Source organism: Notolabrus celidotus, chromosome 4, assembly GCF_009762535.1.
Source record: "Notolabrus celidotus isolate fNotCel1 chromosome 4, fNotCel1.pri, whole genome shotgun sequence".
In the NCBI taxonomy this organism is placed as follows: domain Eukaryota; kingdom Metazoa; phylum Chordata; class Actinopteri; order Labriformes; family Labridae; genus Notolabrus; species Notolabrus celidotus.
This window is the reverse complement of record NC_048275.1, coordinates 10,446,639-10,464,342: the sequence shown is the minus strand read 5'-3', so window position 1 is coordinate 10,464,342 and position 17,704 is coordinate 10,446,639. Positions and strand designations below refer to the sequence as shown.

General features: G+C 40.4%; 1 protein-coding gene and 1 non-coding gene across 2 annotated transcripts; both read left to right on the top strand.

Annotated features, from left to right (window-relative positions):
- The first annotated feature begins 4,274 nt into the window (after positions 1-4,274).
- Positions 4,275-16,576, top strand: pprc1 (PPARG related coactivator 1). The gene is made up of 14 exons (XM_034681994.1): positions 4,275-4,476; positions 6,623-6,718; positions 6,856-7,005; positions 7,833-7,913; positions 8,006-10,013; positions 10,446-10,499; positions 11,378-11,438; positions 11,731-11,798; positions 11,956-12,670; positions 12,764-12,967; positions 13,080-13,152; positions 13,243-13,364; positions 13,653-13,804; positions 16,091-16,576. The coding sequence occupies exons 1-14, from the start codon at positions 4,300-4,302 to the stop codon at positions 16,189-16,191; spliced, it is 4,062 nt and encodes a 1,353-aa protein (XP_034537885.1). The 5' UTR covers positions 4,275-4,299; the 3' UTR covers positions 16,192-16,576.
- Positions 13,420-13,558, top strand: LOC117812168. Its single transcript, XR_004631154.1, has one exon. It is a non-coding gene; the product is annotated as a small nucleolar RNA SNORA50 (small nucleolar RNA).
- Positions 16,577-17,704: the final 1,128 nt, after the last annotated feature.

Below are 17,704 nucleotides of genomic sequence, written 5' to 3'. Positions count from 1 at the left end.
AATCTTTGTAATGGAACAGATCACTTTCTCTTTGAGGCCTCAGAAAAGAAAGTTTGAGGAACTATGGGAGCTGGGAAATCATGCATCTCCCCAAAACAACCTTTTTTGTTTAAATATGGACGTCATCATGCAGCTAGTTTAATGATTGATAGTCACTACCTGATGCAAATGTGTACAACACTGCTAAATGTTGTCCTGTTGTGTCTGCATCTGTCTTCTTTAACATTTCATTATTGCTGCTTCCTGATTGTCTTGCTCCATGTATTTTATGTCCAGGGACACTTTCTCAAAGACAGTCATATCATGTCCTTATGTAGCTTTTAGTCGTTTTAATCGTATGGGGCTATTTGTACTTTTCTTTTCTTTTCTTCTCTTTTTTGTTTGTTTGTTTGTTTGTTTGTGTTTTGGTTTCTCCTCTGCCTTCTTATTTTGATCTTATTTACCCTATTTTATCTTTGTTTAATCTTGTTTTTTTTAGGGAGCCTTTTTAACATCTGGCAAGGGACTAGGGATGTAAACTAGCCTTTTTGCTAACTCTGGCATATTTATAGAAGTGTTAATTAATATGCATGGTCATTTTAAACAATAAATAATACATTTTTTATGGATTGTAAAAGTTGTTTTTATGTATTGTACTGTAAAAGCGTCTTGAGATAACGTTTGTTGTGATTTGGCGCCATACAAATAAAGATTGATTGATTGACTGATTGATTGAGTGATTGATTGATTGACTGATTGATTGATTGATTGATTGATTGATTGATTGATTGATTGATTGATTGATTGATTGTTTGATTGATTGATTGATTGATTTAAAACATCTGTGTGTATATATGCGTGTGTGTGTGTGTGTACCTCCTTTGTTTTTAAGGAACTAGAAAGACAAACCATGTTCTAACATTTTTCTTTGTTTCCTTTTAGTTTAGATTTATGATTTAGAATGTCAAAAACTGAGAAGTTGGTTCACATTGATAGTTATCTAAAATAATCATTATATAATCAACTGTGAGTTTATGTAATTCCAAATAATAAGAAGAATATACATAAAACACCACACAGCATCTTTCACCCTTGATCAACACAACAAGGATGCGCATCAGGAAGGTTCACAAAAATAGCTTCTGTGTAAAAACTGAGCTCTTTTAATGGTCAACAAAGACTATATTAAAATATTCTAGTTTTCATTGGATGCCCACTCTGTGTTTCTTTCTCAAAGTGAAACTCTAATGTATGTAACGTTTTGAGTAGGTGGAGAGAAACTGAAAAGTTATGAAAAGGTTCAAAGTCCTTGGTAAACAGCTGAAGTTGCCAAATGTCACATTAACATATAAAACTAAGCCAAGATCCTTTCAATGAACTGCGTTAGACCTACAAATACACACTCAAAATCTATTAAAGTAAACTTATTTGTGATATGACAGAGAGCAAATGTGTGTACATGAAGGGGCCGTTTGATAAGCATTAAGGGTCAGCATCTCTAAAAGCATTTCCATGTATCTAAAAGTGATTAAACTGCACATTAGTGAACGTTTTCCATGTATCAACTCAGCATCACTTTCAACACCAAACTCTTTAACTGCTGGAGAGTGAGTCAAACACAGTTACCATCTGCTTTAATCTAAACTGATGCAGAATTTTTTGTATCATCAGAATCAGTTTGGGGTACTTCTATAAATGTTATATACTGTGACACATAACTTAAGAGCTTTTATTCCTCATTGAGATTCACAGTCCTCCACTGAAATGCGGCATGTGGCAAAACTGATCAGTGAGACTCATAATTGTTGCCTGAGGGATCCCTGGATTGAAGCCAGAACATCTACAGCAGTGAGTCTACAAGCTGGTGTGTTGGATTCTTTCAGGCTGCTCTGTCTCTGTAACAAGGATGGCTTTTAAAAGTTGCAATAACACATTTAAGAGTTGTCTGAAAAAGTTTTGGCACATGAGGAAGCTGTTGGAGAATAACGAAAGATTTTTAAATCTTGTAATTGTATTGGGAAATAAGAGTTTTATTTTGACACAGCAAAGAATAAATAATATTATTTTAAAAGACTAAAAAAAGAATAAACCATAAGCTGGAGACCACAGATTGTGTGTGTGTGTATGTGTGTTTGAGTGTATTTCTGAGCTCACCTCTAATCCATGTCTGCTCATGGGACTCGGGGAATTGCCCATGGCAGTTCAGCACCATGCAATACTGATCCTGCAGAAGAGCACGTCTTCCCCACTTTTGTTCTTGACCCAATTTAATCTCAGCTCCTGCTTGTTCATTTCTCATACCCTCATTATATGTACTGCACCTGGTAAAAGAAAAGAATAGACTTCTATTAAGCTCCTTAATTCAATTGCCTCTATCAGTATTAAGAGTTTATTCAGATTTCTGTTGTATGTTTCTGACTCTAAAGACTCCTGATAAAGAAAGATTTTCACTTTAAAAATTACATTTAGTCAAGGACCACACCGCTTTTTCCAGAGCTTTGTACCTCATAGTCTTCATCAGTAACCTCAGTTTGCATCTGTCTCTAAAAATGTGTCTTTTGAGATGAAGATGAATCCCCTCCTTAATTAATATGTCTTCTTTCTAGTTACTCCTGAAAAACAGAATGGTAATAATTTGCAGACAAGGGGATGTAAGTCGTCATTTTTCCAAATTAAATCGATTTTAGATGAAGAATATAATGGGAGCCAGAGAGTATTTGCCAAACAGCGCCATCTGGTGGTCACTATTTACAATCACAGGATACAGGCCTGAAAAACAAGTCTAATGCAAAACTTTGTAAGAAGTTGAAAGTGCTTCATTAACAGTTTATACAGTAGGCCTTTTCACTTTAATTATCATTACTTTATGATTTTATTTAAAGCTTAAATGGGTAACTTTTCTTTTGCCAACTTAGATAAAATGGGCTACTTTACTTATCCCTTGCAGGACTTGCAGTTGTTACAGAAGAATCACAGTCAAGACACAATACATTAGACATAAAACATTAGGCATTAAAATCTGATTAAAACTTACAAAACTTACTTTATTTGATGAATGGTCATCACAAGTTCCAAGGGTGTAAGGTTAAGTCATGGAACTTAATGATTTGTTCTCAAACCAAGAGTCCAAACTCTGCTATTACCTGGTAAAAATGACAGAAAATAGAGGAAGATTGCAAATCTGAATCAAATCCCACTTAAGAAGCTGGGAATTGTACATATTTGAAGTTTTGCTTCATAGAAGTTCTAATAAAATCTACTATGATGTGTATAAATGGGTTATATGTTATATTATATTTTTTATATTACATTATTATTTTTTACTACAACTAACGGTCATATTATAAACCCATATTTATTTATTATATTGCTTAATCTGTCATTACCAACCATAATCACACCAAGTCAAACTGCCACTACAGAAACAATTTTAATACTGCCTGTAATTACTGCTATTTAATCTATTTCTAACATTTATATTTATCTAAATCCCATTTGTAACATTGTTGATATACATAAATTGTATTCTATCTTTATTTATCTATTTTTATTTTTACTTATTCTATTTACTAATTGTTTTTATATATATATTTTTTTTTATTAAGTGTGTTGCACCAATGTGACATACAGCAAGGTAATCTCCTTGTACACAACAGTTACAAAGTAGACCACCTAAACAGAACAAAACAAAAGGAACAACAAAAGGAACAAGACAGATTAATCAAGCATACAGATAGACAGATTTTAAGTTTGGTACTGACAATAACACACAAAAAATCCATAAACTTGTTATCATAATCCACCCTTTCTATTGTTCAGCCCCACATGCAGTACCTCTATTTACTAATTGGAACTTTTGTCTTGATTGTACTACTGTCTGGGTTGCTGCAACAACTGAATTTCCCCCCCGGGGATCAATAAAGTAATATCTTATCTTATCTCTTATAATAATGCTAATTAACTTTAATTGGCTTTATTTCCTTGTTGCATATAGCTGCTGTATTTTTTGCTTTTGGGTTTTTTTTTAATGACATTTTTACAATGCACCCTCCAGTAGCTAATTAGCCTGCCTTTATGTACTCACAATTGGAGTTCAGTGTGATTTACTCTGTCTGAACTATCAAAAACTGTTAATTGCTGTATCAAAAACAACTTCAAATGTTATGTTGTATGCATTTCTTCTGCTGTTACATTTCTGCTCTGAGTTATCCATCAAACATGTCCTTAAAATCACTCATGGAGCCATTAAAGTGCACTACAACAAAACGTGGCTTCATGACCCCTGAACCCCTTGCGTCATTTTGCGTCATTTTGCCGGGAATGCTGGACCACGTGTCCCCTGCCGGCGTACTTGTTCCTCCACGATTCATCACTCCTCATTCCGAAACGAGACAGGGCAGGGAGTATACGAGCAAGATGGCGGCGCGGTGGGGAGCAGGCGAGGAGACTTTAACTGCGTGCAATATGGATTTTTTCACCATGGATTCCCTCGACGAGGTAAAGAATGTCATCTATATTAAATTTCCTCTCACATATATCCACTGTTAGGAGCTCTGTGTGCGTAAAAGCGGTGTGTGGAGTCCACGAGTTGTACACTGCGCATGGAAAAGTGACACGTGGATGCAACCATAGTATTACTAGTTAAACTTAATGAAAAAGTGTGCACTGTGTTGTGGCTTTTACACCCTGGTTGAGTGTGTGGTCGTGTATATACCTGTGAATACACACTTCTTCATGTTGAAACGTGCTGTTTAGCTTTCAAGCAATGCTAGCTTGAGTGTGTAGCTTGGCTGGTTGCACGTTTCCTTCCTCAGTATAAACAGCAGTTTGAGAAAATGAAGTGACAGTTGTGTGTATTTATTCATAAGTAGCACGACATTTGCACAGCATGTTTAAATAATGTCAGTGTATCCTAATTAAGCTCCATCATTTGGTTTATGTGAGAAAGTGCTCTGGACAGTGATTCATTCACACGTGGTGACAAACACTGCAATGTGCTTGTAAACTACATTACCCAACATACTTTGTAGTCTTCTTGGTCTTTATTCTGACAGTGTTTAAGATGCTGTGTGTTAATTTTCCATCATGCTGTAGTTAGTTTGTAGGCTCTTTGCCAGCTCAATGCAGTAATGTGTCATCAGTGATGATAATGATGATGCACACAGTGATGAAGCTCCTTTACATATTTAGACCATGCTGCCAATCAGCACAGGTGAGGTGTGAGTTAGTAATCTGAATTTGCAGCAGCATGGCAGCAAGATTTCATTCTTATCCCTCCAATGTGTTTATCCACATGTGGTCAAAGTAGTGTTGAATCACGTGGGGCTCTGTCGCACATGCGCAACAGGTCCAGTCATTAATATGTGATCCCACACCCTTCCATATTGCTCAACCTGCATTTTTTTGAACTCTCATAGTGTAAATGCATTAAGTTCATGTTACTGGGTGAGTTGCTGGTTATATTAAAAGACAGGAGCAGACATGATGTTCCCTGCTCGGGTTTGTTGTAGTGCAACACGTGGGTATCCTAGAGAGACTACCTGCCTAACACTGCCTCCCTTTGGACGGGCTGAGGCGAGGATCAAACATGTCTGCGCTCTGTGTGTGCATGTGTAGACAGAAACACGTGGGTCTCACATAGATAGTACACCAGTTTCAGATAATGTGCACTATTTTATCAGTCATGTTGGACCTTGTAGGGGGCAATGCGTTTATTGTTCTGTAGAGTAGCTGGACACTGTATGATTTGTGACATTTTAAAGCAAAGTACAAATACAAGTTTTATTAAATATAACAATTTATGAATCACTGTCTAATGAGGTTTGCAGTATTTTAGCAATATATTTAAAGTAAAAAACTAAATATAACTTTAGTGACTGCAAGTACTACTTTTCCCAAAATACTCTCTCCCCTGCTCCTGTGTGTTTCCCTTTTGTAGGAAAATGCCTTCAGTATTTTGTTTTCTTCTTCTTCTTCTCAGAGTTGGAACTTGCCCTTTGGCGTTTCCTTTTCTGACTCTCATATTTAAACGCCTGACTGGAGTTCAGGCTTGCACCTGACCAGAACAGACTAATAAATCAACTAGCATGACCTATTTTCCTTCCAAACTTTTCTATTTTACACAAGAAGAAACATAATACCTCAGGCAGCTGGGTGTATCTTTTTGAAAGAGTGGAAATACGAGAAAAGCATCAGGATGAAAACGCATCCAAGCGGTTCATACATGACTGGATATACTTGTAAATGGAGCTGAGATGTTGCAGCCTCCAACAAAGTAGAGTTGATGGCATGTTGTTACAAATGACATGCCTCTGAATGGGGAGTTATTGAACAAATCATAAGTTCTTAATTGTGAAGAATGCTGAAACAAGTATTGTAATGCAATGAGGTATTGGACACTTGCTCTCATTAAGAACTAGATATATATAGATAGATAGATGGACCTTTTATTGTTCTTGGCAAGAGAAAATGTTTCCACAGTCAGTAAAAGTATACATGGAGAAACATAAATAATAAAAGCCCACTTAACCTCACAACCATTGGTGCACATCATCCCACACATCTACATAAACCCACATATGTACACACAGACATTGAGTTGTGTTTTGTCAGATAAACATGAAGTGTGTTCCTCTCTCTTCAGACTGCTGTGCTGAGCGATGGAGAAACTCTCGAGGCTCTTCAAAGCTGCTTGGACCCCTCACTACTTTCGATGTTTGAGGACACGCCTACGATAGAGGTAAGGCTCATTCAAATGTTTCAACATTACAGTAACTCAAGAGACTTTACACCGTGTTGACACAACATATAAGTTTGTTTACACTCCCTGCTGTGATGTGCTGTGCTTCGACCTAATTCCTATGTGTTTTTATTTAGACTAAAGGACTAGACGAGGAAAGTGAAGCCACGCTGCTAACCGCCCTGACCGAGATCCTCGACAATGTGGACGACGAGAACCTGTCCCCGTTTGACACCCTGCCCGACTCAGACCTCCTGTCGGGTCAAAAGGGCAGGGAACACTCTCCGGTTAGTGGCCAGCTGTTACACAGTACTGTAAAAGTCCTGCTCACAGATTAGTGTTCCTGACATCCTCCATCTGTCTTTGAGCTCAGGATAGAGAGAGTGAAAGGAGGTAGACGAAAAAACCTGCTGACCTGTTCAGAACATAGTTAGAGGGTTATATTAGATTTTAGATTAAAAGGACAAAAACTGAGGGTATTGTGTACTTTAAAGTACACTTTTTAAAGTGTTAGAAACTAGTTTAATGCATCAACATTTAAGTTTCTATAAACTTTTCCAAAATCCGTCAGCAGGTCATACATTGAAGGCCACTTTGTCGAGTATTGCCACAGGGAGTTAATCTCTGTATTAAAGCTGTAACAGTACAGAGCCCCCGTTGAACACAGCAATCATGGCTTTAAGAGCAAGTAAGGTCACTAAAGCCAACATAAGTACGCTTACTGCTAGCTTAATATGGATGGAAATGAAGTTTTAAACTCAGCTCTCAAAGATTAATGAAGTACATGTTTGTTTGTTTCCAATATATATTCTTATATTTAATCCAGTACATACGTACGCAGTGTGCAGCAGAAGTAAATACTAAGGTGATTTGCAGCAAATTAAGAAGACTTGATTTTGCCTCAGAGTGAAAGGATTTTTTTAACTTTAGTTTTCTTCAACTTTTGAAGTTTTTTCTCAGTTCGATTTTTGTGTATCTTTAATAAGACTCTAAACTTCTATATCATGCATATATAAGCATTCGTGTAAACCATTTTTTTCCCAAAAAACTTAACATTCCTGCAGATAAAAACAAAGTTTTAATGTGGTCATGTTTTGTTTTCTTCACCCCTCAGCTCAGGAGATTGCTGTGCCTGTCCCGCTCCCCTCCAGAGAAAGACACACTATGTAACATGAGACCTTCATCAACTGGAAAGGTAGTGTTTCACTTTGTTTACAATGTATTTGAGGATTTAAATTAAATAGATTGAGAATTTATCAGGGTATCTGTGTCCCTGTCGGTCACCAGAGTTTGCCCAGGATACTCGCTGACTCTCTCCAGAGGAGCGATGGGGAGGAAGAGGAAGACGGCTCCTTCACTCTGAGCCCAGTGAGCCACGATTCCTGTCCTGACAGTGACCTGCTGGACTGGAAAGGTCTCACTCTGCCTCTGCCTATCACCTTTGAGCAGGAGGATGAAGAAGGCGTTTCGGTGTGCCTGGGGGACTTGGTCAGGCACATGCACCCGTACTGTATGACCATTTCTTTGGAAAATGACGAAGGGGAACAGATGTTGCCTGAAGGAGGAATCTTACTTGAAGTTGTGGACCAGGGGGAAAATGGAGAGCCTATCCTGGCCATCCCCGACATGGACCTCCCGGTCTCTCTTGCACTAAAAGAAGATGAGCTGAAGGAAGAAGACGACGGCGCAGCCTCTGACAGTTCAGAGCATATAGTCGTCGATGATGAAGATGAATCAGTCACTGTGTCGCCAATGAAAGTCGCAACCCCCGTGACATCAAGCTTGAAAGATGAGATGATTGTTGTTAGACAGAAAAAAGAGATCAGAGAGAAAAGCCCCTCCCGGAGGAAAAAGAAGAAGAAAAGCAAGGAGCGGCATCACCCTGAGCCTGTGGAAGGAAGAGTCCTCAGGAGCGGCCGAGTCAGAAACACAGCGCAGGAATCACCCAAAAAATCTGAGAAGAGGTCCATCAAAGAGAAGAAACATAAAGTACCAAAAGTTCCTCCTGCCTCAACGCAGACCTCCTCCTCCTCTCAGGAACCTAAGAAACTAAAACACGGCCGAACTGAAACACAACAAGAGGTCGCCACTACAACACTATCGCCTGTCACTAAAATACAAGATGCCACATCTGTGCCATCAAAACAGGAAGCAGCTCTGTCAATCGTCAGCTGTGAGAAGAGTCCACCTGTCTGTTCAAACCCTGAGCTGAGCTCCAAACGGCCTGAAGAAGAAAAACCTGAACAGCTGGAAGAGACCCTCAAAAAGCAGGAAGACTCATCAGCAGCTCCCTCTCCTGTCTCACCCCCAGTGCCTTCAGAGAGCGCCACAGCTGCTGCTGGTCCTCTCACAGCCCCCGTGACACCACTTATCAGTGAGGCCCCTCCTCCTGTGGCCCTCGCTGTCCCAGAACCGAAGCCCAAGTCTCTCAGTCTAGCTGAGTACCGTCGGCTCCGGCAGCAGAAGAAGCCAGCCCCGGTGGAGAAACAGGACGACAACAGCACCAAGTGGCCGAGCCTCCCAGAGCTCCCCAAAGAGCTTCCCCCCATCCCCTGCCTACCGGACCCGACCCCCAAAGATCTGCGACGCCCCAACCCAGTTGCTGCCAAGAAGGAAGTGGAGGAGGTCAGGCCTGCCTGGCAGCCAAGGGGACCTTGTGCACCCCCCACCCCTGAGGCTCTGTTAGTGCCACCAGCCTACATGGTAGCCTCAAACAGCAAGGCTTCAGCTGCTACTGCTACCCCTAAACCCCAGCAGACACCCGAACAACCAAAACCTTCTCCCCCTCAAAATCCCCCTGCTGCTAATTCAATGAAGCCTTTACCCTCACATCAAGAAACCACTGCTCCACCTGCAGCACCAAGTGTCCCTCAGAGCTCTGAATCTCCAGCCTCTGTTAAACCCACCGCTCAGTTAATGTCAGCAGAGAGGAAATGTTCCCCTGAACATCCCAAATCTCTGCCTGTGTCTGCAGAACTCACTCAAACCACTACAGAGATGATCAAACCTGCTGCTGCTGCTACAGTATCTGCACCCAGGAAGATCACTGTTGTGTTCCCAAAGGTGCCTGAGGTCAAAGCTCCTACCTCATTAAATACCAGCTCTACATCTGATAGCAAGCCCTCTAAACCCACCGCTGATGGTATGAAACTCAGCACTCCTCGTGTGGAGCTGCAGAGTCTGAAGGAAGATCCTGTTGTGCTTGAAAATAAAGACAAACCCACTACAGCATTGAAACCCCACAGAGCAAAGTGCCCCACTCAGGAGCTGATCGAGGCGTTCACCAGTGAGATCGGTGAGTTTAGAGATGTTTGTGTTCAATTTATTTTCGAATAAAGGGATGGTATGCAACTGGACATATACTTAACGATGGTTGAAGTGACAAATTGGCAGCCGACAAAGCCCTTACCAGAAGATGACCCCGTCAGTGTCACATCTTCAGACTTGGGCTTTCACTTGATCTGCCCTGGTTTCTGCTTTGTGTGCAGGAAGTCCATATCACAAACCACTGAACAAAAGATGTTTCAGTCAAATAATGTGCACTTTGACTTTAAAAGTTGAAACACTTGTGTGCCTCTGTAAACCATTGTCTCCAATCATCCCACACTGAATTGGACTGAGCTGTTTTATATTGAAGTATACTTTGGGCCATCATTTCCTGTTAAAAAAAAAAAAAAAGGTGTAATTAGAATTTTGTGTACTGATGAAATGTAATGTTTCTTTGTAGGAATTGAAGCAGCTGACCTGACAAGCTTATTGGAGCAGTTTGAGGAAACTCAAGGTATGGCTGATTTTTACTATATTCATTTAACCTATTAAAAAAAAAAGAAGAAGAAAATCCGTATCTGATTTTTTTCCACACCCAATTTTTCTCTTCTGTACGTCAGCTCTGGCCTGTAGCGGCTTGTGGGTCACTTAGTTTAGTAAAAGCTAAATGTAGTCCGTGAGTTTTCCTGTTTTCATAATGGCATCTTAGCTAGCAGTGGTGGGTTAGTAGGTGGAAAGACCTTTAATAGACAGAGGATGTTAGGACTTTAAAATCATCATGAATCAGAAACTGCTTTTGAGCACAAGCAAACCAGGACTGACAAGAATACAAGTGACTGATAGAATAAATACAGTATCAGGGGTTTCTTATAAAAGTAAATCTTTCTTTGAATGTTTCTAAATTCTCAAAGATTTAGAGGGCCTGTTAAAAAAAAAACAAAAAGGCGTCTTTATGGCCTGAAGTGTTCCCCTTTAAGAGACGTGTGCAGTGGGGGGCAGAGAAGCTGCTTTGTGCTCTTGTCTGCTCAGCTGCTGGAATTCTGCCCTGTCCGCAAATCCATTTAACTCTCACCCTGCTGTCTTTGTTTGGGCGGATGTACAAGCTCCATCTGTAACAAGTGGCTGGACTCTATCTGACAGACATATCTAATGGCTCATACAGTTATAGAAGCCCCATGCTGCGCGAGGCCAACTGTGAACAATGCAGCAGCCGGCCATATAGAGGAAAAACCCTGAAAATCCACTGTCCCGATATACTGAGCTGACACCCGTATAGAGTTCTATAAGACCTTTACGTACACAATCCTAGATGTCTTTGTTCTCTGTCTTTCATGTGGTTTTGTTCCTCCCTGTGCTCATGCACTCACATCCTTGTTCCTTCTCTCTCTTCAGCCAAAGAGGAGCAATGTGTGCCGGAGGTCTCTGGTAGAGCAGCAGCTGTAGGAAACTCTAGGTGAGTTACCCTACAGCCATCAAGCTGCTCAGTGCGAGTGATGGAAAACCCCCTGAGAGAGCTGAACATGTTTGCTGTGTGTGAATGTGTGAGAGATTTTTGCCAAGACCTACCGCAAACCCTGCTTTGGACTGGCCGCGGTCGTGGCCTTCTCCTGGTTTGAATTTGTGCAACTTTGCCGAGTGCCTTGTTTTATTTATTTGTGGACTTCGCTGCAGTCTCTTCCAAAGACAGCAGACTCAAAAGCTTACTATGTACCCTCGATGTACTAACAGACTCTTCTCCTCTTCAGTGTTGAACTGGCTCCAGAGAAAACGGTTGTGGAGCGTGTGAGAGCGAATGACCTCTCCAGTACAGCAGGTAATTCTTAAATACATAAAGGAAACTTAGATGTTTGCTTAGTATGAAATTCAGCTGTTTCCTCGTATGGCTGTCTGCTCCATCCTTTCATTAGAGCTGCACAGTCATTAAGCTTTGTTTTAACATGATACTAAACTTTTCCTGTTCTCTGCTTCAGCTTTGACTCCTCCAGCCACTCCTCCTCATCAGATGTGGAAACCTCTGACCCCTGTGGCTCTACTGGGGAAGAGCAAGGCCTCTGAAGCCTCAAAGTCCAGCCCCTCCAAGATTATCCAGATAGAAGCCCGGCCTCTCCCCTCAGTCAGGTCTCGCACCAAGCCCATTCCCTCGCCTGCTGCTGCATCTGTGACCCCGGAAGTAGCATGCATGGACCACGACTACTGCCTTCCAGCCAAAGGCACCTCAAACAACGACTCAGGGAAACGCTGGAATGTCAAACAGCAAACTTTCATCACCATCAAACCAATCACTACACAAACCCCCCCAGCTGCCCCGTCATCATCTACCCAGTCTAACGCAAACGCTGCCGCCACGAGCAAAAGCCAGGTTACTCTCAGGGATCCGCTTGATAACAGGACTGATAACGTGGAGAGAAGCTCTGTTCTGGAGACTCCTGATGCGTCGCCTTCTCGTTCTGAGACTGATGTCACCGTTAAAGAGGCAAGCTCCAGGGGAGGGCCTTATGGGAGGTCTTATCGCAGACACGCTGCCTCTCGCACACCCAGCCCCAGATCTAGTTGCCAAGAGAGGACTGGAGGCCGGTCAAGAAAAAGAAGATCCCGCCGCTCTCCCAGCCCCATGTCAAGTGGCTCCGTGTCAGACTCCCATTCCTCTAGATCCCGGTCTAGATCACACTCTCCTCCTAAGAAAAGGTTAGAACCTCAGATAAGATATCAAATGCAACATCATTTCTCCAGGCTATGACTCTCCTTTCTAACTGACCTTCCTTCTCATATTGTCTTTAGGTACCGGTCCTGTCATCGAGACAGAAGTTCCAGCTCCTCTTCCTGCTCCTCCTCTCGCTCCTCTTCCCCTGTGTCCCGATCTCCACCCAGAAGGAGGAGGTACTCTTATTCCTCCTCTTGTTCTGGCTCTTGGAGTCGCTCCAGGTCTCGTTCTCGCTCTCCTCAGAGACAAACAGAGTGGAGTAGAGGCAGAAGATTGCACAGGTACAGAACCATGACTCATGCTCATCTGACTGTGAATAATGATTAGCTGTTAGACTCGTGCAAAACATTTTGTGACATTTATTAACTTGAGGTTTCTTCTTGTCTCCCTCAGCCCTCTACAAAGGCCCCAGTATGTTGCAAAGATGAATACAGAGGAGGTGAAGAGATGCAAGGAGAAAGCCATAGTAAGCAGTTTCCCTCAGAGCACACAGGTGCTCAATATACTGTTCAATATTTGAGCTGAGACTCAACACAGTTACCACTTTCTCTTCTAGGAGGAGCGTCGTGTTGTTTACGTTGGTCGAATCAGGGGAACTATGACCCAAAAGGAACTTAAAGACCGCTTCTCACTATTTGGCGAGATCGAAGACTGCACCCTGCACTTTAGGGATCATGGGTAAGTGTACAATGCCTGTTATGACAACTTTTAACTAATATTTGTCATGCGAAAGCTGCACTGTCTTTGAACCTTTTTGGTCTCACCATGACCTCCTAGGCCAAGCTACAGTGCTAAATTACATCTGAACTTGTTTATAACTGGGGCCTCCTGGCAGCACCTCCGGGTCGCTCTTTTAAGAACAAGTGACAGCTCATTAGAGCAAACCAAAGTCTGTATAACTTTCAACAAAAGGCCGCAAAGAAATGGAAAATGAACTCGGGCTAATGTTTTTGTAATCTTTTGCAGGGACAACTACGGCTTTGTGACTTATTACAGCACAAAGGAAGCTTTCACGGCCATCGAGAACGGAAGCAAGCTGCGTAAACCTGATGAGCTGCCGTTTGATCTCTGCTTTGGTGGGAGGAGACAGTTCTGCAAGACCAGCTATGCTGACCTGGGTACGCATGAATCCACACAACAAAAACAACTTTTTATTGATCCCAATACAGCTTTCAGAAGATTCAAGATATTAGCTTCATTCATGTCAACTCAGTGTACTTGTGCTGAGCTAAAATGTGCAGCGTAAAGCCTGCTGTACATTTTGAACCACAGCCAGTAACTCACATTGGTAGGATAGTTTGCTGTGATTTGCTGCTTGTATACTCAAAAGAGTTTTAACATTTTAAACATTGGATAGCATGCAGTACATAAAGATAAAGTAGCAGGGGCACTGTATACAGAGGCTATAGTCCAGGGGTGTCAAACTAATTTCAGTTCAGGGGCCACATACAGCCCAATTTGATCTTAAGTGGGCCGGACAAGAAAGATCACAACATATTAACCTATAAAGAAGGAGAAATCCAAAATTTTCTCTTAGTTTTAGTGCAAAAAATGTACAAGTACATCCTGAAAATGTTCACATTCAATGAACTACAGTTTTACTAAAACAGCTATCGTACTTTTCGCCATGGTGAGTCTCACAGAGGGGCCAAATATTATATTTGTAAAGCCCTGAAACCTGCTGCGAACACACCAAGCACACAGGTTACCTTTTCACCTGCGCTCCATCGGCACAATGATTGTATGCAACCCCCAGAGAGAAAATCTGATATAGCAGTTACTTTCATTGAAAAATTACAGTTAATGTCTTCTTTGTAATTTTTGCATTTTGAGAAGTCATCCTCGGGAACCTCTGGGGGGCCTGTTTTGGCCCGCGGGCCGTATGTTTGACAACCCTGCTATAGTCCTTGTCTCAGAGGTCGCTGGTTCAACTCCTGACCACAACCATTTCCTGCATGTCTCCCCCCCCACTCTCTCCTCTCCACATTTCCTGTTTTTCTTCAGCTGTCCTATCAATGAAGGCAGAATTACCCCAAAAGTACAACTTAAAAAAAAGAAAGTAGCATGGAACCAAACATCAATCAATCAATTAGACTTAATTGAAAAATTTTCATTTTTTTCATTTTAATTTGATGCTCAGACCATGATTGCATGGTATGGAGCCACAGAACATAAATTACAAATAACAAAACAATCATGTGATTTGAAGTGCAGCAGATCTTACTTAAACAAAGGAAGGACATTCTTCAGAAAAGCTCCTAATTTACAGATAACTCTCGGCTTATCTGATTGCAAAAGAAGAATGAATTTAAACACAGAAGGATGTTGGGAATAGAGCGCTTTTCATACAATGACATTGTAACACGATGTGCTGTACATAAAAACAACCTAAAATAGAATCAATTAAGAAAAAGATCCCACCCCCAGCCTTGACACCAAACCCACCCCACAATCCTAAGGTTAAGAACACAATATATGCAACAATAGTAATAAAAACAATACAAATAAAATAAATAAAGAAGTTGCTGAACAAACTGAGGAAACGCTCTCATGATATCTTGATGTGGAAACACTGGAGGTAGAATAAGAGGCTAAAACTCACCACAGGAAATTAAAATCACCAAAATAAAATACATTTCTAAGATAATAAAATACTAAAATATTAAACCATTAAAAGAAAATAAGTTGCTATACTTAAAATAAGTAAATAAATGAAGTAGAATAAAAGTGACTAAATTTGAAGTAGATAATAAATAAATAAATAAAACTGTTAAGAATGAAACTCGGTTAAAAGCGAGACTAAAAAGGTCGGTCTTGAGTTTGCTTTTAAAAATGTTTGTGCTCTGTGCAGCTCTCAGATCTTCAGGAAGGCTGTTCCACAGGAGTGGGCCGTGATAATAAAAAGCTGCCTCACCAAGGGTCTTAGTTCTTACTTTTGGTACAATTAACAGTCCACTACCTGAAACATGATGGTTGGGTTTCTACCCAAAATTGCCTTTAACTCTTGCATGGTTTTGAGGGCTGTAGCTGCCAGTAAAGAAATGCAGGTCACGTCTGCAAAATACATTTTGTTGTTTTTTTCCTGACCTATTCAAATGAAGTCTTGCAGACAAATATCAAATCGGTAGTCTGTTCAAAATGCTGATTTTTGATGGCACAGATTGAATATTTTAATTCAAAAATATGACATTTGTGTGTATAATGTTGATTAAAAAGCTGTTCTTTAGCAGTTATTTCTTAAAAGTTGAGTCATCTAAAATCTTTTTGGGGTGTCATGGCTGTAACTGATTTCAGCCAGCAGGTCCATTTATCAGTGTTTCATCAAAATGCACCATATTCTGCTTTTATTGTCTCCTTTTTTTTAAACGCCATATTGACTTTTTCTGACCTTTTTATCTTTACAGATTCAAATAGAGAGTATGAACCAATGTCAGCGAGAGGCAAACTCAACACGCTAGACTTCGACACTTTACTGAAGCAAGCAAAACAGAATCAGAAGAGGTAACATGAGGCCTGCCGCAGGAAGCAGCTGACACATACCTCAGAGCCAACGGTTGGCTCCTCACCTGCAACACTGTCTTTACATTTTAGTTGTTGCATACAGTTTGCATTTGTTTTTGTTTGTTTTATTTTGTTTCTGAAAGCTAACACCTTCTATTGAAGTGAAGATTTGTAATGAAAGAAGTAAAAGAAAAAAAATGGAATAAAGGAAATAATTTTTTAAAATTTTATTTAAATGTACAATTAAATTTTGAATTGTATGGAGATAATCATTTTTAAAAAGGGGAAAGCATGTGGAATGGAACTCCCTCGTTATTGGGAGAGATTAGGTTGTAATACATTGTGCAAATGTACTGTCCAACCTAAATAAAATCCAAAATACTAAGTTATGTCTGATGTGTTTTGCCTGATTCTTCTGTCTGTGATGAATTTTGCATGTTTTGTGATCTGTCATATTATTAGTTGGTCAGATAGGTAATGGGCTGGTTCTATATAGGAGATTTGAATTACCTTAAGAAAGGCATTTAATTAAATAAAATGAGAAGTGCCATTCAGTCTTGCATCCTTGTTAGGTTTCTGATAGACATTTGGTTAGCAGATATTTGCATCACAGCAGGAAAATGATTGGTAGCTGTCGTTTCTGAAAAGAGGGCTTAGTTCATTACATCATTTAGTAAGATGACATGCAAAATATTAGAAATGTCACAGTAGGAAAAGGAGAAGTTAAATTGATATGTATAATGCACCCCTCCAGGTGAGCTAATTGAAATGCTTTGTTAAAGGACTTACAATGAAAAGGCTAATTCTAGTACAATATCACTTGGATGATGAGCACTGCATGCTTTATAAAGTAAGGAGTTGATGAGCAGGGTAGGGGGGTATGAAACAATTCAAATGTAGATACATCCTGGTGAGAAGGAACAAAGCACGGGTGTTTTGCTGAAACTGGAAACACTGGTTTAGGCCAAAACAAATGAGCAGCAGCTCCTCCCCTCTGAATGTGATGTTGGAGCACAGACGCATTCCAAATATGGACCGGAATCTCAAGATATTCAGGAGCTGTTGAGATATTCAACAGGACAGTTCTGAAAGCGCGCCAGTGAGGGCTACAGGCGCTGAGCTGCACAGAATGTAACTGTGCCGACAATCAATAACATTGTTTATGAAAATTTTACATGACTATCACGGAAGAGGACTAGGGCCACTGAAATAATAAATAAATGAAGGTCCAATTTTTTTTTTTTTTAAATGATTATTGTTCTATGAAAAAAGTCAGAATTCTGAGATTAAAGTGAGAATAATAATATATATACATTTTTTTTCAGTGGCCTTAATCCTCTTCTGTACTTTATTTTCACTTATTCACTTCAGATAAAAGTGCCTTACTTATTGGGTTTTTTTACCTTACATATTCAGAGCTTTGCGTTCATGTTTAACGATTCGAGATGTGATGTTTGCGAACGAGTCGGTCTTTTGAACGGCTCTTTTAAGTGGCCGATGAGAGCTGATTCACAGTT

Coding starts and splice junctions, on each gene's coding strand:
- pprc1 (XM_034681994.1), top strand. CDS start 4,300: ATGCTGGACCACGTGTCCCCTGCCGGCGTACTTGTTCCTCCACGATTC. Junction 7,914..8,005: donor GACCTTCATCAACTGGAAAG/GTAGTGTTTCAC, acceptor GTCGGTCACCAG/AGTTTGCCCAGGATACTCGC. Junction 12,671..12,763: donor CACTCTCCTCCTAAGAAAAG/GTTAGAACCTCA, acceptor TATTGTCTTTAG/GTACCGGTCCTGTCATCGAG.